Source organism: Canis aureus, chromosome 5 (genome assembly GCF_053574225.1).
Source record: "Canis aureus isolate CA01 chromosome 5, VMU_Caureus_v.1.0, whole genome shotgun sequence".
NCBI lineage: Eukaryota > Metazoa > Chordata > Mammalia > Carnivora > Canidae > Canis > Canis aureus.
Window position 1 is genome coordinate 55,153,325 of NC_135615.1, and position 26,346 is coordinate 55,179,670.

Consider the following 26,346-nt stretch of genomic DNA (forward strand, 5'->3'; position numbering starts at 1 on the left):
AGTTATTTCCTGACTCAAAGGATAATCCCCTAAGAAGCTGTGCTTTACCTCTGGCAGATTCCTGCTCATCAGTGCACTCACACGCCAGTTAAGGAGGTGCAAGCAGGGCTAGGCAGCCGGCAGTGGAGAAAATGGGATTGGTCAACTCAAAGGGAAAAAGCAGCAAGAGGAAAGAGTAAGCAATCGCAGGATGAGCTAAGAACCTTTTGTGATGTGTCACATAAATTCAGGTATCTGGGTTCACGTGGCACACAGTGAACCTCCCATGACCCCAGTACTCTGCCGCTTTGAAAACTGTGACTTTGGGAACTGCTGGCTGTGTACTCTTACCACGTTTTACGTGCTAATATTCATATGTAATACAGACGGACTGACTTTTAGAACACATGCCTTCTAAGAAAGGGAAAACGTCTGAAATTACTGCTGTTCCATTCATTCCGTCCGTTTTAAACGTATTGAACGTTGACCACCAAGGGGGGCAGCAGGATGTGTGACAGAGAAGGTCTGAGTTCAAAATTTCATTCCACCACCCACTGCTCTGATCTTGGGCAGGTCCCTTAACTTCTTGGAGCATGTTTTCCAATCCCCAAAATGGCTTTAAACATTACTACTTTATAGGGTTATTCTGGGTGCCATCGATATATTTGAAGCTAATATTCAGTGAATTAGAGTATCAGTTTGTTAAAGGGGAGGCTTGGATAGGATGATGCTTTGGTGCTTCGGGGCTCCAAGATTCTAGACCAATACCGGCATTTCCCAGTGTGCCCCAGAACACTAGTTCTCACTGTTAGCTGTTGCCAGGAATGAGGGGGCCTGTCAGTTTTACTCTCCATGCTGGACGAGCTATCCACGACTTCCTCAAGTCACGCGGGCAGGTGGTCACCTGGGAAAGGCTAGAGGAGGAACGGCCTGCAACCAGCCGTCCGACTTCTGCGCCGCACAGCTCTCTGAGAAGTGACGGCCGAGTCCAAGGCCCAGTCTGGCTCCTCAGCCCGTCCACCCCGCTGGACTGACCGACGGCCTCACGCCTGCCTGTCAGGCTCCTCCTCCTCCCTGCCTGCTGGCCATGCTTGGCTGCCACTGTCAACACAACTGCATTCACGCTTCCAGCTGGATATCCTGCCAGCAACTCAAACACGGGCTTCAAAACAAACGCACTAAAAAACAAACAAAAAGAACAACGCACTGCCCACCCCCCCCATCCCGAGTCCTCTGTCTCTGCAGGTGCCGGACCAGGCCAGAACGTTGGGATTTCCCTTGTCCTTGATCCCTTGAGCTGCCGTGCTCCAGGCCCACAGAATATCTCCAAACCAGATCCTTCTTTGGATATGAACTTTGCAGTCCCCACTGAGATTCTTGTCTCTCCTGGATCTAGCCTGCTGCCCCAGGCACGGGTCCAGTGGTGCCCCCTCTCTCACCCTAAGACACCCCGTGGCTCCCACGGCATAAAAGTGTCACCCTGAGACTCCAGTTATGACTTCCCATTTCAGCTGTCACTGCTTCCTCTACAGGCCCTGTGCTGCCTTGAGGACGGCACCTGCACCCAGGCCTCGCCAGGGCAGCCCCGCTCACGCCTGCGCTGCTGCCCTTCACCCTGGGAATGCTGCGTCCTCAAGTCCCCCTCAGCTCGTGACAGCCACTCCCTACAGCAGCTCTCCTGACACCCCTGGGCCAGACGTGGCTTCTCCTACCCCTGCAGTGTCCCTTTTTATTTAATATTATTTTTAAGATTTAGAGAGAACATGCAAGTGGGAGGAGGGGCAGAGGGAGAGAATGTTCGGGGAGACTCGGGGCTCAATCTCACGGTCCATGAGCTCATGATCTGAACAGAAACCAAGAGTCAGGCACTTGGCCACCCAGGCGCCCCATTTAAAAAAGTTTTTTTTTTTTTTTTAATTTTTATTTAGGTCAACTCTACACCCAACATAGGTCTCAAACGCACGACCCCAGGATCAACAGTTGCGTGCTCTTCTGAGCGAGCCAGTCAGGCAACCCTGTACCTTTCCATTTTCTTAAAGATTGTATTTATTCCTGAGACACAGAGAGAGAGGCCGAGGCCCAGGCAGAGGGAGCAGGAGACGCCCGCGGGGTCCCGGGACCCGAGGCGGGACTCGATCCCGGGGCCCCCCGGTCACGCCCTGGGCGAGGCAGAAGCCCAACCGCGGAGCCACCCGGCGTCCCTTCCCTGCACCTTTCTAACAGTCCTGCCTGGTATTTTTATTGCACTGGCCCTTCTGCAAGGAGTATCCTGGTCTCACCCGCCCAGAGACAGGCGTCGGGCGGAGCTGACAGGAAGCCGGCTCCTGCCCAGGGCGCTGGCGCTGGGAGCGTCCACACCCACCGGTGCTCACACGCCCGTTCCTGTCTGGCTCGGCAGGGGCGGCCCCTCGAACCCCCGCTGCCCGGCGAGGACCCGCCGCACCGCCCGGCCCGGCCTTTGTTTTTCGACTTTTTGAGAACCATGGCCTTAGCTGGCCGTGGAGCTGCAGAGACGGCGCCGGCGCGCCCGCGCTGACCGGAGGGCCCGCTGACCCAAGCCACGGGCACGGCCGCCACGGGCGTTAGCCGGGCTGCCCTGCGGCCCTCGGGGCGCGGCAAGGCGCTTCCCGCGCCGGGGCCCGAAGGCTCCGCACCAACAGGAGGCGGCGGCACGGCGGGAACAGCACCGCTCCCCCCCACTCCTGGCTTCCAACGTGAGAGGAACTCATGGCCCCTCACCTGGGGAAGGCGGCCCGAGCGCCAGGACTCCGCTCGGGCCCGCGCCCCCAGAGCGCCCGCCGCGGGGACCGGGTACCCCGCGCCCCCCGCTCGCCCCGAGCCCCCGGCGCGCCCCGCTCACCTGGCGCCCAGCCGCTCGCCCCGCGCCCCGCCCTCCTCCAGCCACGTGACCGCTCGCCCCGCCCACCCGGCCACGAAACCGCACCGACCGCCCCCGCGCCTCAAGTCACGTGACCGTGGGCAACCCCCCCCCAGCCGCTTGCCGCGCCCCCTCCAGCCACGTGACCGCGCGCCGCCCGGAGTGGAAGGAAGGGTGGGGCCGCCTGGGACGCCGCCGCCCGCCCAGCCCGGGGTTCGCCCCCCACGAGGGACCGAGTTAGGGACGGGCACGAGGCTTAGAGGGCGAGCGAGAGCCTGTGTGCCTCGACAAGGTAAAATGAGGCGGTTTAAACCAGAAGCGTCTATGGGGCCCGTAGGAGGAAGCCGCAGGCGAGCGGAAGTTTAGCGGCGCCCGTGGCCCGGGAGCGCGGGCTTGCTTCCCGCCGCGGGGCGTGAGGGGTGCGAGGGGGGCGGGGGATGGGCCCTCGGGAGCGGCCCCCGGGAGCGGTGCCCACGGCCCTCAGGACACGCGCCCTCGCGCCCCACCGGCCGCCGCCGCGGAGAGGATTTCCACGGTTATTTACGAATATCCAACGTTCACGCAGAAACTGACGGACGTGGCGGTGTCCGACCCTTGGCAGGACTTGAAATTTACTCGGCGTTGGAATAAACGAACAAGCCCCTTCTCCCCAGGAGCGGACTCCGTTTATCCCGCCTCGCGTCCGGACGCACCCCTCGGGGCCCCTTCCGGCCGGCGGAGCGCACGTGCGGGCGGGCGGGGGCCGTGGGGGCGACCCTTGCGAACCGGAAGTGGCGTCGCTCACGTAGACCGGTCGCCTGGTCGCGGCAGCCGCCTTCCCGCGGAGGGGCCTCAGAACCGCACCCCCGGACGGACCCTGGCAGTGTTCTGTCAGACCTCCAGCGGGCGGAGCTTGGGACGCAGCCGCACGGAACGTTTACTTAAAAAATACCCGACTTCGTTTGCAAAACTGTGCGCGATGCTGCTGAGCCGTCGCATAACAAATGTGTGCTGAACGCCTTTAAGAACTCGTATCTGGGGACGCCCGGGGGGCTCAGTGGGTGAGCGCCTGCCCTCGGCCTGGGGCGTGACCCGTGATCCCGTGTGACGGGATCGAGTCCCGCTTCGGGCTCCCTGCATGGAGCCTGCTTCTCCCTCTGCCTGGGTTTCTTCCCCTCTCTTTCTCCCCCTCTCTCATGGACAAATAAATAAGATCTTAAAAAAAAACAAACCTTGTATCTGTGCCTTTGAGTACTTCGAACCTAATATGTATTTTTTTATTTCCTAAAGATATTTATTTACTTGACAGAGAAGGGCAAGAGAGCAAGCGAGGAAGAACCACCCCAGGGCCATGACCTGAGCCAAAGGTGCCCCTGATATCTGTTATTTAACAGCTTTATTTAGCTATTATCCACGTAGCATGCAATTCAAAGTATAGGACTCTGTGATTGTGCGCAGCCCTGGTGGCGCAGTGGTTTAGTGCCACCTGCAGCCCGGGGCGTGATCCTGGAGACCCAGGATCCAGTCCCGCATCGGGCTCCCTGCATGGAGCCTGTTTCTCCCTCTGCCTGTGTCTCTGCCTCTCTCTTTCTGTGTCTCTAGGAATAAAAAATCTTTAAAAAAAAAAAAAAAGGACTCTGTGATTGTTAGTGGTTCACGGAGATGTGTAAGCAGCAACACAACCAATTTTAGAATATTTCCATCACCCCAGAAAGAAACCCCTTATCCATTAGTAATCACTTGTCACTCTCCTTCAACTGGACCAAGCCCTGGAAGAACCACTACCCTCCTGTCTGCCTCTAAATAGCTGCCTGTTTTGGACATTTCCTTTTTTTTTCCCAAAGATTTTATTTATTTATTAATAGAGACACAGCGAGAGAGAGAGGCAGAGACACAGGCAGAGGGAGAAGCAGGCTCCGTGCAGGGAGCCCGACGTGGGACTCGATTCCGGGTTTCCAGGACCGCCCTGGGCCAAAGGTGGCCCTGAGCCGCCCGGGCAGCCCTGTTTTGGACATTCCTTAAGTGGAGTCAAACAATTTAAAGTGTTTTGTGACTGGCTTCTTTCACCTAGCATTATGTTTTCAAGGTTTACCTATGCTGGAGCATGTATTAATACTTCCTTTTTTTTTTTAAAGATTTAATTTATTCTTGAGAGACCGAGAAAGAGGCAGAGACACAGGCAGAAGGAGAAGCAGGCTCCATTCAGGGAGCCCGATGTGGGACTCGATCCTGGGTCTGGGGGATCACGACCTGAGCCACAGGCAGATACTCAACTGCTAACCCACCCAGGCGTCGCAATACTTCATTCTTTTTATGGCCAAATAATATTCCATTTTATGGATATACCACTTTTATTGGCCATTCATCAGTTGATGGACATTGGATTTTTTTTCCAGTTTATGGCTATTATGAATCACGCTGCTTACCAGGGACATGTGGGGCTCCACCCCAGAACCCTGAGATCATGACCTGAGCTGGAGGCAGTCACTTAACTGACTGAGCCACCCAGGTGCCCCTCTCCTTAGGTTTATTTTAAATTAGTCTTTTTATTTTTTATTTATTTTTAAATATTTTATTTATTTATTCAGAGACACAGAGAGAGAGAGGCAGAGACACAGACAGAGGGAGAAGCAGGCTTCATGTAGGGAGCCTGACGTGGGACTCCATCGTCTCCAGGATCACATCCCAGGCTACAGTTGGCACCAAACCGTTGTGCCACCGGGGCTGCCCTATATTAGTCTTTTTAATAAAAAAGTTAAGTAGGTTTGAATAAAACCAAGCAGTAAATTAGGTTATTTCTAAGACCTTCTTCAAATAACTGTAAGATGTTTAAAGAATTGTCAAGTTTCACCTAGGATTGAAATTAGTATATTTACAAAATTCCCAAAAGGTGTTGTATAGGTCCACATTAGACTCTCTATTAGATCATAATCTCCCTTCCGTTGAAGGAAAACTTATGATGAGTCAATTTCAGTGTTAAGATAATCAGCAATCGAAAAAAAAAAAGATAATCAGCAATCAGGATCCCTGGGTGGCTCAGAGGTTTGGCGCCTGCCTTTGGCCCAGGGTGGGATCCTGGAGTCCCGGGATCGAGTCCCGCATCGGGCTCCCGGCATGGAGCCTGCTTCTCCCTCTGCCTGTGTCTCTGCCTCTCTCTCTCTCTGTGTGTCTATCATAAATAAATAAATTAAAAAAAAAAAAGATAATCAGCAATCATTTTATAATTCATTGAATCCCAGTAACGAATACTGTCTTTTCAAAACAGCTATTAGTTTCACTAAAAATAGTAACAAACACATATATGGTGCTAAGTATGTGCCAAACACCATTTAATCCTTGCAAGAGTCCTATGAAGTAATTATCCTCATTTTTTGTGATATGACTCCAGGTAGTACTGGATAGCACCTTTGTAATATTATCCTAATCCGAGTTCTCTTTCTTCTCTACCTCCATACTCATTCTTTTTTTTTTTTTTATTTAAAGATTTTATTTATTCATGAGAGACACAGACAGAGGGAGAAGCAGGCTCCATGCAGGGAGCCCAACGTGGGACTCGATCTGGGGTCTCCAGGATCATACCCTGGGCTGCAGGTGATGCTAAACTGCTGCGCCACCGGGGCTACCCCTATACCCATTCTTCAAAGCCCTGCATCCTACATCATTTGTTCTTTTCTGATATTCATAGTCAGGAAGAGTTCTGTCTTTTGTCCTCTCCTGCTGTTAGAATCTCCAGTAAGGCACTTGCCACCATCTACCCGATTTGTTCAAAGTGTCCATTTGCTTGTATATATTCCTTGTATACTAGGTTACAATGGTCTGCAGGTCAAGAACTTACCCTGGGAGGCACTGCCCTTCAGTCATTTTTGGGGAATCTTGCACATATATAAGACAACCTATGGTTATTAAAATGAATCTGCTAAATGTTACGTTCCTATGAATTTTATCCAGAAATTGATTTGACAGATAGAATTGCTCATATGCAGAGTTCCATGTACATTAAGCAGCATAACTAAATGGGGTAGAGCCTGCTAAGGTAGAGTCCTGACTCTTGATACTTTCTAGCTGTGATCTTGGCTAAGTCACTGAAGTGACCTGGTTCCATCACATGTACTGGAAATAATAATACTTCAGATGTGTACTGAGAGAGTTCACTTTTTTTAAAGATTTTATTTGAAAGAGAGAGCATGGGGGAGAGGCAGAGGAAGAAGCAGACTCCCCCGTCCCCCCGCAATGATGTGGGATGTGGGGCTCAATCCCAGGATCCTGGCATCATGACCTGAGCAGAAGGCAGATGCTTAACCGACTGAACTACCCAGGTTCCCTGAGAGTTTACTTTTGAAATGTGAGTGTTGGACAGCCCAGGTGGCTCAGCAGTTTAGTGCCGCCTTTGGCCCAGGGCATGATACTGGAGACCCTGGGGTCAAGTCCCAGGTCGGGCTCCCTGCATGCAGCCTGCTTCTCCCTCTGCCTGTGTCTCTGCCTCTCTCTCTCTCTCTATCTCTCATGAATAAATAAATAAAATCTTTTAAAAAATGAAAAAAATGTGGAGTGCTTGTTATATGATAATATATATACATGCTATTCTCTTACCATTCTTAGCAACATTGTAATAGTAAAAAGCTGGAAACAACCTTAATGTCCATCATCAGTAGGGAACTGATTTAACCGATTATAGCCATCCTAAGTGGACTTCTGTGCAAATATTAAAGATATTAGGGATCCAGGGGCACCTAGCTGGCTCAATTGGAAGATCATGGGACTCTTAATCTCAGGGTTCAGTGTGACCCCCATATTGGGTGTAAAGATTGGTTAAATAAATAAATAAAAAAAAAAAAGAAAAGAAAAGGGATCCAAAGATGTAGGAATGACTAATAGGTGTATGAAAACAGGCTCAAGGTGTATGGTGGTTAAGTAACTTAAACCTCTGACTTTTAATTTTGCCTCAGTTTATGTTCTCAGGGTCGAACTGACTTAGGATTCTCTCTCTCTGCTTCTGCCCCTTCACCCTCCCAGCCCGCCCCCAAATGAACCAAAATGAAGACCACTGAAGACAGAAATGAAATATGACTATTTTGTCCATAGGATGGCTACTAGACAGTAGCAAGTGTTGGCAAGGATGTGAAAAAAATGAAATCCCTATTGCATAGATGGTGGGAGTTAAATAATGCAACCACTTTGCAGAAACAGTTTGGTATTTCTTCAAAACGTTCAACTCAGTTGCAATATGACGCAGCAATTCCACTGTATACCCAAGAGAATTGAAAACCTACATACACAAAAGAACCTGTACACATATATTCGTAACATAATTCATAATACCCAGAATGGATACAACCCAATTGTGCAGCTGATGGAATGCGTAAACAAAATGTGGTACATACAGTGGAATATTATTTTTTTAAGACTTATTTATTCATGAGAGGCAGAGAGCAAAGTAGGCCCCCCGCAGGGAGCCCAATGCAGGACCTGATCCCCGATCCCAGGATCACGCCCTGACCCAAAGGCTCAACCGCTGAACCACCCAGGAGTCCCAAGTGGAATATAATTTGATCATAAAAAGGAATGAAGTGCTGTTCCAGCCTACAACATGGATGACCTTGAAAACATCATGCTAAGTTAGAGAAGCCAGACACATATTGTATGATTCCTTTTATATGAAATTCCCAGATATGCAAATCCATATAAACAAAGTAAATTCATGATTCCAAGGGGCTAGGAGAAGGGAAAAATGGGAAGTAATTGCTAATAGGACGGGACTACTTTTGGGTGTGGTAATAAAACTGTCATATGGAGTTAGGTAGTGACAGTTGATATGTAATGGCTGTACAATCTTTTTCTTTTTTTTTTTTTTTGTTAAACATTTATTTATTCATGAGAGACAGAGAGACAGGCAGAGACACAGGCAGAGGGAGAAGCAGGCTCCCTGCAGGGAGCCCAATGCAAAACTCGATCCTGGGACTCTGGGATCACGCCCTGAGCTGAAGGCAGACGCCCAACCACTGAGACAACTAGACGTCCCATGGCTGTACAGTCTTATGAGCAGAATAGAAGCCAGTCAACTGTGCACTGTTAGATGGTGAATTCTATCTTAATTTAAAAGAACAGGGAGGTCCGTATGTTCTGGGATGATATACTCTAAAATACATTAAATGAGAAAAAATACATAACAGTGCACACAGTGTACTACCACATGCTTAAAGAAACTAATGTACACACAGTTCGCAGGCATAAAATCTCTGACATGGGAAAACCAGTAACATTACTCCGAAAGGGAGGGGATCTGGGTGGCCGAAGAATAGGGGTGGCCTGGAAGGGAAATGAACCTTCCCAGGATACCCTTTTGTATCTTTCGATTTTTTTTATTTTTATTTTATTTATTTTTATTATTTTTTCTTTCGATTTTTTTAGAAGATTTTATTTATTATTCATGAGACGGAGAGGCAGAGGCAGAGGAGGAAGCAGCAGGCTCCCTGAGGAGCAGGGAGCCCGATGCAGGACTCAATCCCAGAATCCTGGGATCACAACCTGAGCCACTCAGGTGCCCCACCTTTTTATTTATTTATTTATTTGTTTGTTTGTTTTAAAGATTTATTTATTTATTTATTTATTCATGATAGACACAGAGATTGAGAGAGAGGCAGAGACACAGGAGGAGGGAGAAGCCAGCTCCATGCCAGGAGCCCGACACGGGACTTGATCCCGGGACCCCAGGATTGCGCCCTGGGCCAAAGGCAGGCGCCAAACCGCTGAGCCACCCAGGGATCCCCCTTTTTATTTTTATACAGAATATAAGTATTACCACTTGCTTGTGTGTTTTTATTTTTTTTTATTTTTATTTTTTTAAGATTTTATTTATTTATTCATGAGAGACACAGGCAGAGGGAGAAGCAGGCTCCATGCAGGGAGCCCAACGTGGGACTCGATCCCGGGGCTCCAGGATCATGTCCTTGGCCGAAGGCAAGCGCTAAACCGCTGAGCCACCCAGGGATCCCCCTGTTTCTTATTTTAAGGAAAGAAAGATGAAAAACTCTGATTTATCATTAGTCTTAAGGTTTTTTTTAAGGGATCATCTTCATTTTCTTCTATAATCAGCTGAGGAGATAGCCACCCATTTAGTCAGGTTTATTTATTCTTTAGCCGTTGAAGCATTTAAGATGACAGTTTTTACTCTAGATACTTAATGATACTGTATACACTATACTTGAGAATGTTTTGCTTTCTCATGGAGAAAGAAAGCCTAAATATAAATCTCTAGACTATCCATCTAGTAGTCCTGCAACACAATTTTAATAAGTTTTACTGATAACTGAACAATTCATTCAATATGGCAGGGATATGACAACCGTGGTTGTAAAGTAGCTGGTCTTGTAAGTCAGGAGCTATGATCCTTCACCCACTGCTCAATCCACTTCAGTATCTGATTGATGTTATCTTCTAGATCTTCTGGTTTATTACTGGGCAGCTGATGTACTATTTCTTCTTTGTAGGATGCTAATGCTTCCTCATAAAGAACTTGAAAAATTTCACACTGAATATTGTCTTTTAGTTTCTTCTCATTATAACCCCTGGAAGGCAATGAGAAGGTAAGAAAACAAAAAGCAAACTGAATGACATTAACTAGAATTTTAGGAACACACTAGAAACTGGACACATTTAAATACATGAAAAATCATGCAAAAATACTTCTTGTAGTCTATTTACCTCGAGAAGACGACTGGCAGCTGTATGAGTGACTTTTTTGGCAAGAGGGTTAACTAAGGTCCAGTGTTTACAGTTATCTTAATTTGCCCCCCACAATTTGTCGTCCACTCGATTAGCAAACATACCTACCCACCTCGTCAGATATTGAGCTATGAGATAAATATGTCTACAGCTGTGGTCCTAGATTTCAAAAGAATTAGAGGAGTTAAAATATAGATAAAATAACTAGATGGCATATAAAAATGAAATATTTGGGACACCTGGGTGGCTCAGTGGTCAAGCGCCTGCCTTTGGCCCAGGGCGTGATCCTGGAGTTCCGGGATCGAGTCCCACATCGGTATCCCTGCAGGGAGCCCGCTTCTCCCTCTGCCTGTGTCTCTGCCTCTCTCTGTCTCTCATGAATAAATACGTAAAATCTTAAAAAAAAAAAAAAAAAAAAGAATCATGGGAGGCGACTGGCTGGGTCAGTTGATAGAACATGTGACTCTTGATCTTCGGGCTGTAAATCTGAGCCCCACATTGGGTGGAGAGATTACTTAAAAATAAAATCTCTAAAAAAAAAAAAAGGCATATTTATGATAGGAATGCTATGTATTAATTGGGTACTTGGTCATACAGATACATGTATCTATGCTTTCCCAATTCCAAAGATATTAAAAAATTAACACATGATCTTTACACAGATATATTAAGCAACTAATTAGCTAATGAAAAAGATAAAAAAATATTCAAATTCAACTTTTGACAAGATTAAAATGAATTACTTAAAAGGTGATTAACTTTATGAAAACATAACCACAATGAGAGAAAACTTTTGCACATCATGTATCTGATAAGAGATTTGCATCTGAAATACAAAAAACTTATAACTTAATTAAAAAGGAAGAATAACCCAATTAAAAATTGGGCAAAGGATCTGAAGGGCTCTTTCTCCCAAGAACACATATAAAAATGGATAATACGCATATGAAAAAATGCTCAACATCATTAGTGAACAAGGAAAAGCAAATAAAAACCACAATGAGATACTACTTCATATCCACTGGGATGGCTACTATCAAAAAGACAAAACAGTGAGTGTTCACAAAGATGTGGAAATAAGAGTCTTCATACATTGCTCTTGGGAAGGTGAATTGGTACAGCCACTTGGAAACACAGTCTAACAGTTCCTCCAAAGGTTAAACATGGAGTTACAGTAACACCCAGCAGTCCTATTCTTAAATTCCATATCCAAGAAAAATGAACATATTATGCCCATACAAAACCAGAGGCATGGATGTTCATAGCAGTATTATTTATAACAGCCAAAAAAGGAAATTCAGACATCTATAATCTGATAAATGGATAAATAAAATATGGCATATCCATACAACGGAATATTATTTGGCAAAAAAAAAAAACCAATGAGATACTGATATGTGCTGAACCCTGAAACATGCTAAATAAAAGAAGCCACGAAAGACCACATATTGGAAGATTTCATTTATATCAAATGTCCAGAACAGGGAAATCCACAGAAATAGGTAAATTAGCAGTTGCCTAGGACTGAGGGAATGGGGATATATGAGGGATTTTGCTAATGGGTATGGGTTTTTTGGGAGGAGGGGGACAGTGAGCTTTTTCTAAAATTGGTTGTAATGATGGATGCATAATTCTGTGAATATACTTAAAACCATTGATTCGTATACTTCAAATGGAATTGTATGTATGTGAACTTATCTAAATAAAGCTGTTTTTTTAAAGGTGATTATTTGTAACTTTTTCAGTGGCTAAAAACAACAAACCCTAGCAAAAACAAACAAACAAAAAAACCCCAAAAAAACCCTAGCGCACTCATAGTTTTTTCAGACCCTAGTCAGTCTTGGCTATTTACATAAAACAATAATTTTAATATTTTATTTTTAAGTAATCTCTACATTCAAAGTGGGGGTCAAACTTACAACCCCAAGATCGAGTTGCATGCTCTACCAACTGAGCCAGGTGCCTCAAAACAGTAATTTTTCTAAAAGATTGTATTTACTTATTTGAGGGAGAGAGAGAGAGAATGAGGGGGGGATGGACAGAGGGAGAAGAAGAAGCAGACTCCCCACTGAGCAGGGAGCTGCATGTGGGACTTGATCCCAGGACCTCAAGATCACAGCCTGAGCCAAAGTCAGATGCTTAACTGACTGAAGCACCCAGGTGCCCTCCAAAATAATAATTGCTAATAAAAACTTTGAATTGCCTTGAGAAAAGGAATGTGTACCATTACGGTCTCTGTTAGTTCTCATTTAAAATACTTTTAATGGAAAAAAAATAAAATAAATAAAAAATAAAATATAAAATAAAATAAAATATTAAAATAAAATAAATAAAATACTTTTAATGGCTTTTCACTGCTGAAAGATTAAAGTTTTAGGTATAGCTCCAACGTTCCCTGTATATTTGCTGCCACACTCCTTGCTGCAAGGATTTTGCAAATATCCCATGCAGTGATGGCTAGTCCAAGCTGATTACCACCAGTGAGACCTACAAATTCTACACCTGGACTTAGAGGCAAACTTTTAGAGCTTTCCTTCTGAGACTGCCTTATAAGTCCCTCTAGAATCTCCATCTTACCCAGCTTGAATCAAAACACAGTGGAAAAATGTTTCCCATAAAAATATCTCTTTTTTGGTTATTCTGGATTAAGTCTGATGCTCTCGTGGAGGGACCAACTCAAATATATTTTAAAGGTTGTGGAATGTTGACATGTCATGTCTGTTTTTCATAAGCTCCCCTATTCACGTTGTGGGGATGATATGAGAGGTTAACGTTCACTCAGGAGTCAGAGTATGTTATTGGCTTCGCTGTTTTCCCAGCAAGGTTTTACACTGAGGAAAGAGCGCGATTAAACAGGGTTGCTGTAGGGACGCCTGGGTGGCTCAGTGGTTGAATGTCTGCCTTCGGCTCAGGATGTAACCCCAGGGTTCTGGGATCCCCCACAGGGAGCTTGCTTCTCCCTCTGCCTGTGTCTCTGCCTCTCTCTCTCTGTGTCTCTCATGAATAAATAAAATCTTAAAAAAAATAGGGTTGCTCTATAGTATATTTTACTGAATCAAACTGTCAACTGCACTATTCATGTACCCAGTTATAAACTACTGCCTGTGTGTGTGTGTGTGTTTTAAATATTTTGTTTATTTACTCATGAGAGACACAGAGAGAGAGGCAGAGACACAGGCAGAGGGAGAAGCAGGCTCCATGCAGGGAGCCCGATGTGGGACTTGATCCCGGGACCCTGGGGTCATGCCCTGGGCTAAAGGTGGTGCCAAACCGCCGAGCCACCCAGGCTGCCCCTTGCCTGTGTTTTACACACACATCTTTTTCTCAAGAATTCAAAACCTTGGTACCATACAGACTTGGTTATATAACGAGACACAGAGAGCCAAACTTTCAAACAGAATCCTTGATCATGGTGGTACTAGCCAATTTCAGGAATCTGAATAAAGGTTTATATCATACTTTACAAATTCAGTGTTTTTCCTTTCTTACCTTGTTTCTAGTCTTTTGTACAGTACACTGTTATCTGCTTGCAGCACAAAAACTATATGGAACCAGCGTTCAGGGAAGAAATCACAACCATGGTAATCAACAATAACTCCACCTTCACTCATTTGGTTTTCTAATTCATCAACTACCTGTAAGAAAGGGGAAAAAAGAATGCTTAAAAAAAATGTCAACCTTCCTATTAAATTTTAAGTATACTTTATAGGGGCACCTGGGTGGCTCAGTTGGTTAAGCATCCAACTTTTGATTTTGGCTCAAGTAATGATCTCAGGGTTGTGAGATCAAGCCCTAGGTTTGGCTCTGTGCTGAACATGGAGTCTGCTTAAGATTCTCTCTCTCCCTCTCCTTCTGCTCCTGTCTCCCCGACCCCAACTCGTGCTCACTCTCTCCCCTTTAGAAACAAACAAGAGAAGTGTACCTTATTTTTTTAAAATTGTACTTACTCTGTCTTCATCTAAAATGGGGCAATCATACTCTTCATCGTAGCCATCATATAATTGCCCTAAAAGAGATTTACATTGGCTTACTAAAGTATTATTTACTAAGTAACTTTCAGAAGTCTTCAATCAATTTTAAACTCTAGGGAAAGAAATACATCAATTACTCTTTTATTTTTTTTTAAGATTTTATTTGTTCATGAGAGACACAGAAAGAGAGAGGCAGAGACACAGGTGGAGGGAGAAACAGGCTCCATGCAGGGAGCCCAACGTGGGACTCGATCCCAGGTCTCCAGGATCAGGCCCTGGGCTGAAGGCAGCGCTAAACCACTGAGCCACCCAGACTGCCCCAAATACCCTTTTAGAGACTGAGGAGGGCGCTAACATGAGAGCTATCACCTGGAGACCACATATAAAGAGCCCTGGTGGCGCAGCGGTTTACCGCCGCCTACAGCCTGGGGTGTGATCCTGGGGACCCTGGATCCAGTCCCACATGAGGCTCCCTGCATGGAGCCTGCTTCTCCCTCTGCCTGTTCCTCTGCCCCTCTCTCTCTCTGTCTCTATGAATAAATAAATAAAATTTTTAAAAAGTGCGATTCTGATAAATTTGAATTTTATCTAGAAGGAAATTGAATAGCAATCTATCTTTTACCAATTTTAGCTATCAAAATATCAAATTTATAGTATCAAATTTGTAAGGCTAAGGAGATGGAACTGAGTAAAAGCAACAACAGATTCTAGATTCTAAAAATGAACCTTCTGTCACAGAAGTCACATCTTCATAAGGTCTGGGTAAGGAGAGTCAAAATCTAGGTGTTCCTGAACAGTATTGTTACTTCTAGATTTCCAGTATCCCCAAAACCCACAGGTTAAATAAACATCTTACTTCAGGAGGCAAAACAAGAATAATGGGCAGTTATAAAGAAGGCAGATTTAAATCTCACATTAGAATTTTCCAACAGGGATACCTGGGTGGCTCAGTGGTTTAGCATCTGCCTTTGGCTCAGGAAGTGATTTTGGGTCCTGGGATCGAGTCCCGTATCGGGGTCCCTACAGGGAGCCTGCTTCTCCCTCTGCATGTGTCATCTCTGCCTCTCTGTGTCTCTCGTGAATAAATAAATAAAATTTTAAAAAAGAATTTTCCAACTAATCGAAACTGGCTTTCAAAGGAAGTCTTGCGGGCAGCCCAGGTGGCTCAGTGGCTTAGCGCCACCTTTAGCCCAGGGCCTGATCCTGGAGACCCAGGATCGAGTCCTGTGTCGGGCTCCCTGCATGGAGCCTGCTTCTCCCTCTGCCTGTGTTTCTGCCTCTCTCTGGGTCTCTCATGAATAAATAAATAAAATCTTAAAAAAAAAGACAAAAAAAAGTCTTATTTTAGAAGGTGGGACACAGGGGCACCTAGGTGGCTCAGTTGTTTGAGCGTCTACCTTTTGCTCAGGTCCTGATCTCAGGGTCCAGCCCTGGGTCAAGCCCCACATCCAGCTCCCCGGGCTCCCTGTTCAGCAGGGAATCTGCTTGCTCTCTTCCTTTGCTCCTCCCTTCCACCCCTGCTTGTGCTCTCTCAAATAAATAAATCTTACAAAAAAAAAAAGAAAGGGTGAGACATAATCCAACTCTAACCTGAATCTCTAAGATACATGCAGTAAGGCAGGCTTAGACCATCCTTTTAGCCATCTTTAAGAGCATGCTGTGGTCTTCCCACATCTTTCCCTTTGATATTTTGGCGAAAGTTAGGGGTGCCTAGGTGGCTCAGCTGGTTCAGCATCTGACTCTTGATTTTGGTTCGGGTCATGATCTCAGGGTTGCTCAGCAGAGTCAGCTCAAGATTCTCTGTCTCTCCTGGTCCCACCCACCTTTATGCACATGCACACATTTTCTATCTCTAAAATAAATAAATGAATAAAATCTTAAAAATATTTTGGTGAAGGTTGAAATTAGGTTAAAATGAGTATGAAAAAAAAGGGAAAAAAATAAAAATAAAAATAAAATGAGTATGAATTCTAAAGTGACTCATGGGTAGTCCTGAGGACTGGTGGGAGGCACAGAGCAGCTGCAACTCTTTGTCCTGCCTGGAGGGTCTATGGACTGATTCTGGGCACACAAGCCACCTCCAGGCACCTTAGTCTGGCCTTTGCTTCCTAGATTATTGCTCTACTACCAGAAACTCTAGCTAAAACTGAACTGTCTTCATATTGGGAAAACTGGCTAACAGTTTAGAAAACTGTACCTATAAAGTAGGTAGATCAAAGAGCTAATTTTTTTAATTCCAAAGAAAACTTAGTGGAAAATTGAATCTTCATTTTTTTTTTAGTTTCTTTTCTTTTTCTTTAAATTTTTATTTATTTATGATAGTCACACAAAGAGAGAGAGAGAGAGAGAGAGGCAGAGAGAGAAGCAGGCTCCATGCACCGGGAGAGAGAGAAGCAGGCTCCATGCACCGGGAGCCCGACGTGGGATTCAATCCCGGGTCTCCAGGATCGCGCCCTGGGCAAAAGGCAGGCGCCAAACCGCTGCGCCACCCAGGGATCCCCGAAAATTTAATCTTTAAAGGAATGATTCATTCGAGTCTGTGAATGACTGAATAAAATACATAAAATGTTAAATCTCTGTTCAATGAAAAACAATATACCAAGAAAAATAACAGAAATTTTTGTAGTAGGACAAGATACTGAAACGTAGATTATATACTGACCTTCAAAACCCAGATAAAAATATGTAACTTAAAAAATAAGAGTTCACACAGGATGGAAAAGATATCTAGTAAACATACCATGAAAAATGTTGGACTTCCCCAGCTATTAAAGAGAAGCAAATTCAAATGAGCCTTTTTATGCCGGTTGCATTAATTACACAGTACACTGAAAATGTATTTTTAAGATAATTATAAAAAGAAAAACATTGTACTCATTCAGAGTTTCTCTACCATTTAACTTCTCACCTGAAAAAATTTTAAGTGATGAAGTGATAAAAAGCAATCAATAGGGAAATACTTAAATCTCAGTTTTCTAATTGGATGAAATATTATGTAATTAAAGTTAAGGAAATAAATATTAGTATTATGTAGCATAGACTAGATTGCACATGAGAAGTGCTTATGACACAAAAGGTAAAACAAAAAGCAGAATTCAAAGTTGTATGCCATAGGACCAAGGATTAGAAGAAAAACAAAAGGAAATGAATTAGGATTTGAAGTACTTTTTCTGTGTATTGTTTTTACAATGCCACAAAACCCAATACCTACTGCTGATTCTGTACTACGTTGGAATCCCTTTGTTCCTTCATATTTTAAACCCTTGACTCTCAAGACTAGTGAAATCATTAAAAATCTATGCTGTCGAGAATAAGACAGCTACTGCAATATTAACTTAGAATTAAAGTTTTTATACTGCAATGCTGAAATGCAGTATTTCTTAAATCATGTTAATGTAGTTGAATAATGTAATCCAAGCTTTCAAACATTCATTTAAAAAACACTTATCAAATACCATGTACAAGTGTCTGTAGACGTAGTAAGGATTTACTACTGCTCATTATGACCAAGGAGGCAAACAGTCTTTCCCTCAAAGAGTTTACAATAAAATGAAAAAGGAGAGATTAGATCAGTAACCTGGAAATTATACTAGGATAACATTTTAATGTTATGATTCATCATGTTATAAAAGCAAAAGCATGGACACCTATTATGTGGGAACATAAATATGGAATATTAGAGGAGGCTTCCTGGAGGAAGTGACTTTTAAGGGGAGACCAGAGCAGTTACCGGGGGAAAAAAGGTAGAGAAGACTATTTCCAACAGAGAAAAAAGATACGCAAAGCCAGAGAGGGTGGGGAAAAGTCTTTTAGACTAGTTAGAAAATAGGTGATAAAGGGTCAGGTTAATTGAAGCCAGATCAAAAAGGGCCTTTAAGGTTGCAGAGTTAGACTTTATTCTAAGGCAAAATAAAATCATTAAAGCAGATTAAGCATGAAATGACATTATCAATTACAAATATTTAAAAATAGTTTTGGTTTCTCTGCAGAAAATGAGTTGAAAGAAGGCCAGTCAGGAAGCAGGAATACCAGATCGTGGCTACTGCAGAATTTTAGGTGACTGATTATTACCATCTGTACCACAATGAGTGGAGAACTGGATTGTCAACTTCATTTCAAATTTCCCCAAAAAAGGGAAAAACGTATGTTACTTTAGAAAGTTTCAGTTGAAAGTGAAATGTAGAGTTGTATATGTATAGAGTCCTAATTTTAAAAAGATGAAAAGGCTTGAATTGATTAAATGACCAAAAGCTTAGAAAATTAAATCTATTTTCTAAACAAAGTTTTATGTTTATTTAAAGAGACCTTAGTTGTAGAAGAAAAATTGATTGTGGGACCAGAGTTAAATGGTAAGTTCTGGGCAGCCTGGCTGGCTCAGTGGTTTAGCGCTGCCTTCAGCCCAGGGTGTGATCCTGGAGAACTGGGATCAAGTCTCACATCAGACTCCCTGCGTCCCTGTGTGGAGCCTGCTTCTCCCTCTGCCTGTGTCTCTGCCCCTCTCTCTCTCTCTCTCTCTCTGTCTGTCTCATGAATAAATAAATAAAATCTTAAAAAAAAAGGTAAGTTCTTAACTCGAAGATCTTTCCTGCTGTTGTTAGTCAAGCTATAAAAATCATTACATTTTCTTTAACTGCAATCCAAGAATTTATAAACTCACATAAAAGCTGTTAATGATATTGGGATGCTAGCTATTTTGATGCTGTTGCCACTACTTAAAACATTTTCAGATTTCTTACATTATACAATATTTTTTAAAGATTCTATTTGAGAGAGTGAGCGAGCTGAGAGCAGGAGCAGGGATGGGACAGGGGCCAAGGGAGAGGGAGAAGCAGACTCCCTGCTGAGCAGGGAGCCTGATGCGGGGCTCCATCTCAGGACGCCAGGGTTATGACCTGAGCCGAAGGCAGACTCTTAACCGAATGAGCCATCCAGGAGCTCCCCCCATGCCTACCATGGGACCTGAACTCACAATCCTGAGATGTGAGTATGCTCTGTTCACTGAGCTAGCCAGGTGCCCTCAGATTTCTTACTTTGGAAACATATTTACCACATTTACCTCAATCCAAGTTTTTATCTATAATGCAATTACCACAAGAAGTTAGTGGATTTAGAAGTTCTCAGTGCTTTGCTATCTGACCTTTTATTGTTTAGAGAAAAGCACAATGAATTCTACTTAGAAAAGTGAGCACTAAAGATGAGACATTTGAGTTGGGCCTTTTATGTATTTTTTAAATTTCTTAAAAGACTTTATTTATTTATATATTTGAGAGGGAGAGAGAAAGTGGGGAGGAGCAAGGGGAGGAGGGGCAGAGGGAGAAGCAGACTCCCAGCTGAGCAGGGAGTCCAATGCGAGACTGATTCCAGGACCTGGAGATCATGACCTGAGTCACCCAGGCGCCCTAGTTGGGGCAAGTTGGGGCCTTTTAGAGTTGTATATATACTAAATAAGGAAAAGCATCTATAGGTAAAGGGAATAGTACATATAACGACATGGAGATCAGTTCCCTTGGCTGAGGAACAGTAAGTGCGCTGTGCATAGACTGAAAGGGACCTCAGGGACTGGCTGCAGGGAAAGCTGAAGGTAAACTATGACCAGTTCATCACCTATGTCATTATAGAGGATGAACTTTAACAGAAAAAAGTTCAAGTCTTGTTTATTCCTTCTCCTTTTTTTAAAAAGGATATAATGAGGAGGGAAGGAATAGTTACTGAAGAGTGTAAGACTCAGCAGAAATGGGCTTGAAGATGGAATGGGGTACCATAGCAATTTTTCAGGCAAACCATCAAGATTTTCAGGGCAAGTGCATCTGTGTAGCGTTAGAATGCGTTTCTATGTGTGGGGAACAGGAATCAAAAGTGGGCAGGTAAGTATATGCTTCTTTTTCAGCCTATTAGTCTGGCAACTACCAAGGTAGTTGCCTTTAGTGGGTGTCTAGAAACTAGCCTCTTTTAAAAGGGAGTGACTAGTCTAGAGTGAAAGAGATTACTAAAGGGAACGGCAAAATCACAACACAGCTGGCGTGAAGTCAGGAGAAGGAGGTACAGGGTGGGAGGGAGAGGATCACATGCAGACTGGGAGACAACAGCACTGGAAAGGGTAGTTTCAAAGCCTTCCAAGGAAGGTAAAAAATTAGATAAAGACGAGGTTAGAGTGGGGCTGGCAAACTTTTTCTGTTAAAACGCCAGACAGTAAATACTTCAGGCTTTGTGGGCTAGTCTTCAGCTCACGTGGTTCCTATAAAAAACAGCAGCAGCTTGCCAACTTCTGGGGTAGAAAAAGATCACAAATTTAAGTGTTGAGGGCTCAGCTATGGTTTACAACCAGTTTCCAATGGATCCAAAGTTAATGTGATACTTTGTCTAGACCTGTGGGACTCCTGGGGTTTACCCACAGGGGCTGAAAACTGATAAACATGTGGAAGGAAAATTAAGGGTGTTGTTGCTAAGTGATTACATATGGGAAAGGCTATCAAGTGAGGAAGAATCTGAGACTGGAATAACAAAGGTAAAAAAAGCATTCTTAGCCACACCATATCAGGATTCCCAATATTATTGAACTAAATTCCCCACCTAATTTTTCCTGCCTTGGTTCCAAATGGCCTAAGAATGGTCTCTTACAAATAATACAGCAATTCAACAGGATTACTAGACTGGCAATAAACTCCATTTGAATAGATTTAAAACGAGGGTGGTTTTTGTTTTTGGTCTTTTTTTTTTTTTTTTTTCTTTTAAAGATTTTATTTATTTATTCATAGAGACATAGCTAGGGAGAGAGAGAGAGAGGCAGAGACACAGGCAGAGGGAGAAGCAGGCACCATGCAGGGAGCCTGATGTGGGACTTGAGCCCGGGTCTCCAGGATCACGCCCTGGGCTGCAGGCGGCTGCCCTGGTCTTGTTTCTTTATACCAGGGTGTCCCAATCTCACTACTACTGACATTTTGAGCTTGGTAATTCTTTTATGGGAGTGGAGGATATTCTATGAATTGTAGGATGTTCAAAAGAATCCCTGGCCTCCACCCCAGTCTGACTATCAAGCCTCCAGAAATTGCCAAATATCCCCTGAAGGGCAAAATCACACCTGAGAGCCACTGCCTTATAGATGATTACATGGTTTCCCTTAAAATATATCACTATTTTTTTTTAAGATTTTATTTATTTATTCATGAGAGATACAAGGAGAGAGGCAGAGACATAGGCAGAGGGAGAAGCAGGCTCCATACAGGGAGCCTATGTGGAGCCTGATGTGGGACTCAATCCCAGAACCCCAGGATCATACCCTGGGCCGAAGGCGGATGTTCAACCACTGAGCCACCCAGGCATCCCAAAATATATCACTATTTGAGAAAAACGAGGACAGGTGTCTCAGTGTATTTTCTTTTTTTTTCTCAGTGTATTTTCTAATTAAGATTTTATTTTGGAATGTTCTATGGTTAAATTTTCAGATATATTCAAGTGGCATCCGTGAACAAAACCAGCCTGGTACATTATGAAAAACCTTATAAAGAACCACATCTAACACATATTAAGTCAGGCAGAAATCTTTCATATGGTATTGTTAAGGGGGGAACCCCAACTTTTCCTTTAAGGCTTAGATTCTAACTCATTAAATAATTTCAATAAAATCTAGAGAATGTTGGGTGCCTCCGTGGCTCAGTTGGTTAAGCATCTGCCTTCAGCTGGGTCACGATCCCCCTTTCATCAGGCTCCCTGCTTCTCCCTCTCCCTCTGCCCCTCCTCCCACTAGTACCCAGGCTTGCTCTCACATGGATAAATAAAATCTTTAAAAAAAAAAAATGCTTTAAAAATACAGAGGACACCTGGGACTATACACCCTAAGGTGTACACACTGGCTAAAACAGTGTTGAGTACATGTATGAAAGGAACCAAACGTCTAGGGTTACTGTTCCTCTCAGTACTACTCATGATAGATTATACCAACTTCATTAAGTTTAGAAATGGTAAATTCAGGGGGTAAGATAAACAGGGAAGCTGAAATTGACAACTCTGTGACTCTGAAATCACTTGTGAAAGACGGAGTTCAACAGACAAAGGAAGAAAACCAGATTTTATACAGGTATAAAACGGAGACTGACTAGCCATGTAAAACAGCAAAAAAAACCCTAAATTTTAACTATACTTAAATACCAGACCTGGACTAAAAATACGAGCATGATACTATCAAATACATGAAAAAGCCAAGATGTACAAAAATAACCTGCAAAATGGGATAATGGGAAAAAAAATTTTAAGTTTTAAAATGGGGACATACTGGGAGGCACGAAGAGTCCTTAAATATAACCAGAGATAAATAGGACCTAGGAAGAAACTGAGTAACTGAAGAGAAATCCAAACAAATGAAGTGGACTCTCCAAAAAAGACACGGTTAAACTTCAGCAATCTCAATGAGGCCCTAAGAGTGATTTATACACCAGGGATGATACTGTGATCTAAATATCTGAAGGTACTAGAAGTACCGCTCTAGTGTTTATGAATAGACCACAACTTAAGTTGTCGTCACTGCTATTCCTGCTGGTGACACGTAAGAGAACTGCTTCTAAAAACATAACTGCCAAAGTACCAACGACCAAACTGATGAACAACAATTTTATTTTTCACACTTAAAGGCTAATGAATAACCATTACTAATCCTATTAAAGAAAACCCAACATCTCAATAGGAAAGGATAACTATATTTACTCATTAAATACCATTTAAGTTTTCTACAACACAACTTCAAAATACCCAGCATGCACGTTTAATCTCAGTACAATGGATTTAAGACCAAGTTTACAGGTTACAGCATCAAGGCTAGATTACAAATTATCATAGTCATCATCGTCATCATCATCGTCATCATCATCATCTTCTCGTTTTCTTTTCAATGCATTTGATGATTCATTGGAAGTATTTTGTGATGACACCATGTTTGTAGTGATAAGAATGTTTTTGGACCCAATTAATGATGGATTAATCAGAACATTCTGAACTGCGGATGTGGCAGGAATTGATGCTTTTACAGTTGGGGACTGTGATGTGGGCATCTGTACTGTAAACCTCTGCCCTGTGAGGGACATGGGAGTCCCTACTTTAGTTGACACTGACATGGTTTGTGGGGTTGGTGTACCAAGAGTGGGAGTACTTGGTCGGCTAGTAACAGAACCAACACTTAACCGTGGAACTGTTATTCTTCCCGCAGAAGTTGATGCCTTTTTTTGTAAAGACTTAAGTCTATAGTTTGGAGCCGTCAAGCAATATCTATCAGGTGGCAGCCTGGGGCCTGAATATGGCTTGATTAACGGCAAAGGAGTTTGATTTCTTTGCCTTGCAATATCCAATAAAAAATCTCTTGGGGGAGGAGAGGTAAAAGACTGATCAGCACGACACTGAATGGCAAGCCGCACATCGTCTGCATCAACAGTAGCCTTCTTAGCATGGCTTGAATAAATTTTTGCATCATCTAGGATTGTGGTCACATATCGGAACGCAAACTCCAACATCTGATTTATAACTCTTGGTTCATATTCTGTAATCCCCATATCCTTCAGGATTTGTGCCATCATCTGTGCATCTTTCGGCATGCTCTTGGGAGAAGCCATCTTGCCAGACTCCATGATATCTGTTGATCAGACTTTAGATCATTTGAAAAAAATACGTACATTAGATCAAACCTGAAATAGTTACTGTAGTAGCAACTGTCAGGAACTTTAAAAATTTTAAATACTGTTAAATTTTTGAAAATATATTTAAAATTTCTTAATGTCAAATCTTTTTAATGAGGCACACATTGAAGTTACCTTTACTTAAATTTATTGAATTTCTATTCTGTACAAATCACAGAATAAAAAAAAAAAAACTAAAGACACAAATAAGGAGGTGACAAAAGAGCAGTGGAAAACTGGGTAAAATAAATAAAAACATTTATCACTGTAGAATAATGTGCAGTTGTGGTGGGCATGCAACTATCTAATCTGAAAAGAAACTGCAGAAATGTCATGTCGTACTGAGCTCCAAGTAACCTGTCCTTCCAGTGATATCTCTACTCATTGTCTCCACAGGTAGGCTTTGTACCATGCAAACCTTTATGTGTCTGCCCACCTCAAAAACATTCTCCCCAAGTCCCGTCCGTCTCTTTTAAGGAAGCCTTCCCAATTACTACCATTCAGAAAAACTCCTGGCCAATAGGGTGGGGCAGGATGAGGGATCAAGTTCAACATCACTGGGACAGAGTACCAAACACTTTATTATTTTCTCTTTCCAGGGATCCCAACGGAGTATGGATTCCTTAACGGCACTCTATCTCAGCTTTTCTTTTCTTTCTTTTTTTTTTTTTAAGATTTTATTTATTTATTCATGAGAGACACAGAGAGAGGCAAAGACATAGGCAGAGGGAGAACCAGGCTCCATGCAGGGAGCCCGACGTGGGACTCGATCCCGGGACTCCAGGATCATGCCCTGGGCCACAGGCAAGCAAACTGCTGGGCCACCCGATCTGCCCTGTCTCGGCTTCTTGTGTCCCCTCACAAGGACAGCACCAAACACTCTACCATTGACTCTTGTTTGAAAAAAACCAACACCAAAGTATCCCTTACCTTCTTGAGCTAAATCACCCACATTAATGTATTTCAATCCTGATCTCGATGCAAGTTCTTTGCCTAGTGTGGTTTTTCCAACCCCCGGGGTACCTGTAAGACAAGCCACAGGACACTACTTACTGGTCGTGAAACATGCTCCTTAGACTTTACCGACCCATCTCCCCTTTTTAAGGTCTTAAGAAAAAAAAAAAGAAAAAAAAACACTGAAATGAAAAATGTCCCAATTAATCCTCTGTGAACTAATACACTCTGCGGTCTTATCAAACGGCTCAAAAACCTGCCGCCTAACAGGATCTCACCGAGTGTCAAATGGTTTAGCACGAGGGGGGCCTGGGTGACTCGGATACCGACTTGCAGACCCGCCCGCCCCGAAACAGATTCTCCCAGAATCCCAGCTATCTCAAACTAATATCGTTTATTTGCTTTACTTTTTTTTTTTTTTTAAGTTAAGAACTTATTCATAGAAAAAAACGTAACCAGTATGGAAGACAGCTATCGCCCCGGGAACTTCACAGTCGGAAAGCTTCCGATGCCAGCTCAACACACGAACACGCTGAAGATAATCGCCCTACGTTCATAAATATCCGAATCCTCTGACCCAAAAGCGACCGTCGGATACAAAGGGAAATGCAAAACGGCCCGGGAAGGCCGAAGGGAAGGCGCCGAGAACTAAGAGACCGGCCAAGGGTCGGCCCGGGCCTTACGTCATCTCGGCAAAAAAAAAAAAAAAAATTTACAAACAAAAACCAGGGTAGGTAAGATCCGGGAGTGTCCAGAAAGGGGACCCGGGCCGGTCCGCGCCCCCGAGCGGCCTGGAGCCGCGGAACCCCCGCCCCCACCCCCGCCCCGCAGCGGCCGGAGGACCGCCCAGCACCCCGGGACCCAGCACCGATCGGCACCCCCGGGGCGCCCCCCGCCTGCCCCCCCGCCTGCCCCGCCGCCCCACGGCACGCGGCGCCCGCCGCCTGCCTCGCCTGCCCGCCCCCCGCCAGCCCCCCGCGCGCCTGACCGGTGAGCAGGATGTTCGGGAGCAACATGGTCCTCGGCGCGCTGGCTCCGGCCGCCCGCGGCTGACGCACGGCACGCACAGCGGGAGGGGCCGGAAGGGGCGGGCTGCGGCGCGCGCCCGCGGCCCCCGGCTCTTCACCGCCTCGCGCGGCGCTCGCGGCCCCCGCCCGCCGCCCGTGCCCGAGTGCCGCTCCGCGAGCCCCCGAGCGCACGCTGG

General features: G+C 44.3%; 3 protein-coding genes across 13 annotated transcripts in view; 1 reads left to right on the plus strand and 2 right to left on the minus strand.

Annotated features, from left to right (window-relative positions):
* The window catches only part of CDK7 (cyclin dependent kinase 7), a 63,579-nt gene extending 62,871 nt beyond the window's left edge, over positions 1-708 (plus strand). Inside the window, exon 12 of the mRNA XM_077898083.1 lies at positions 58-708. Coding sequence (XP_077754209.1) covers positions 58-92 — 35 coding nt within the window. The 3' untranslated portion in view covers positions 93-708. The remainder of the gene's footprint in view (positions 1-57) is intronic.
* Positions 1-3,562, minus strand: part of CCDC125 (coiled-coil domain containing 125) — a 30,814-nt gene extending 27,252 nt beyond the window's left edge. For 2 of the 6 annotated variants that reach the window (XM_077898079.1, XM_077898074.1), the window contains exon 1: positions 2,840-2,935. The gene's annotated coding sequence lies outside the window, so the exon portion shown is untranslated. Of the gene's footprint in view, positions 1-48; positions 733-2,839; positions 2,936-3,363 lie in introns of those variants that run through there. The other 4 variants (XM_077898078.1, XM_077898076.1, XM_077898077.1 and 1 more) reach the window with 4 other exon arrangements.
* A 6,080-nt stretch (positions 3,563-9,642) lies between these two features.
* LOC144314220 (adenylate kinase isoenzyme 6) lies at positions 9,643-26,278 on the minus strand. 6 transcript variants are annotated; one of them, XM_077898094.1, is made up of 5 exons: positions 26,131-26,278; positions 25,119-25,211; positions 14,506-14,564; positions 14,048-14,193; positions 9,643-10,401 (listed from the first exon to the last, which is right to left on the minus strand). In XM_077898094.1, the coding sequence occupies exons 1-5, from the start codon at positions 26,156-26,158 to the stop codon at positions 10,209-10,211; spliced, it is 519 nt and encodes a 172-aa protein (XP_077754220.1). In that variant the 5' UTR covers positions 26,159-26,278; the 3' UTR covers positions 9,643-10,208. The 6 variants fall into 6 exon arrangements, with proteins under 6 accessions (XP_077754220.1, XP_077754214.1, XP_077754217.1 ...); XM_077898088.1 differs by lacking the exons at positions 9,643-10,401; positions 14,048-14,193; positions 14,506-14,564 and adding an exon at positions 23,200-24,145 and having other exon boundaries at positions 26,131-26,276; XM_077898091.1 differs by lacking the exons at positions 9,643-10,401; positions 14,048-14,193; positions 14,506-14,564 and adding an exon at positions 23,200-24,157 and having other exon boundaries at positions 26,131-26,149.
* Between the last annotated feature and the right edge of the window lie 68 nt (positions 26,279-26,346).

Bases quoted from the DNA above. Each gene is read 5' to 3' on its own strand.
- LOC144314220 (XM_077898088.1), bottom strand. From the start codon at position 26,158: ATGTTGCTCCCGAACATCCTGCTCACCG. The intron at 25,212-26,130 runs GTCAGGCGCGCG...CTTGTCTTACAG, and splicing joins CCCGAACATCCTGCTCACCG to GTACCCCGGGGGTTGGAAAA. The intron at 24,146-25,118 runs GTAAGGGATACT...TCTGATCAACAG, and splicing joins GGGTGATTTAGCTCAAGAAG to ATATCATGGAGTCTGGCAAG.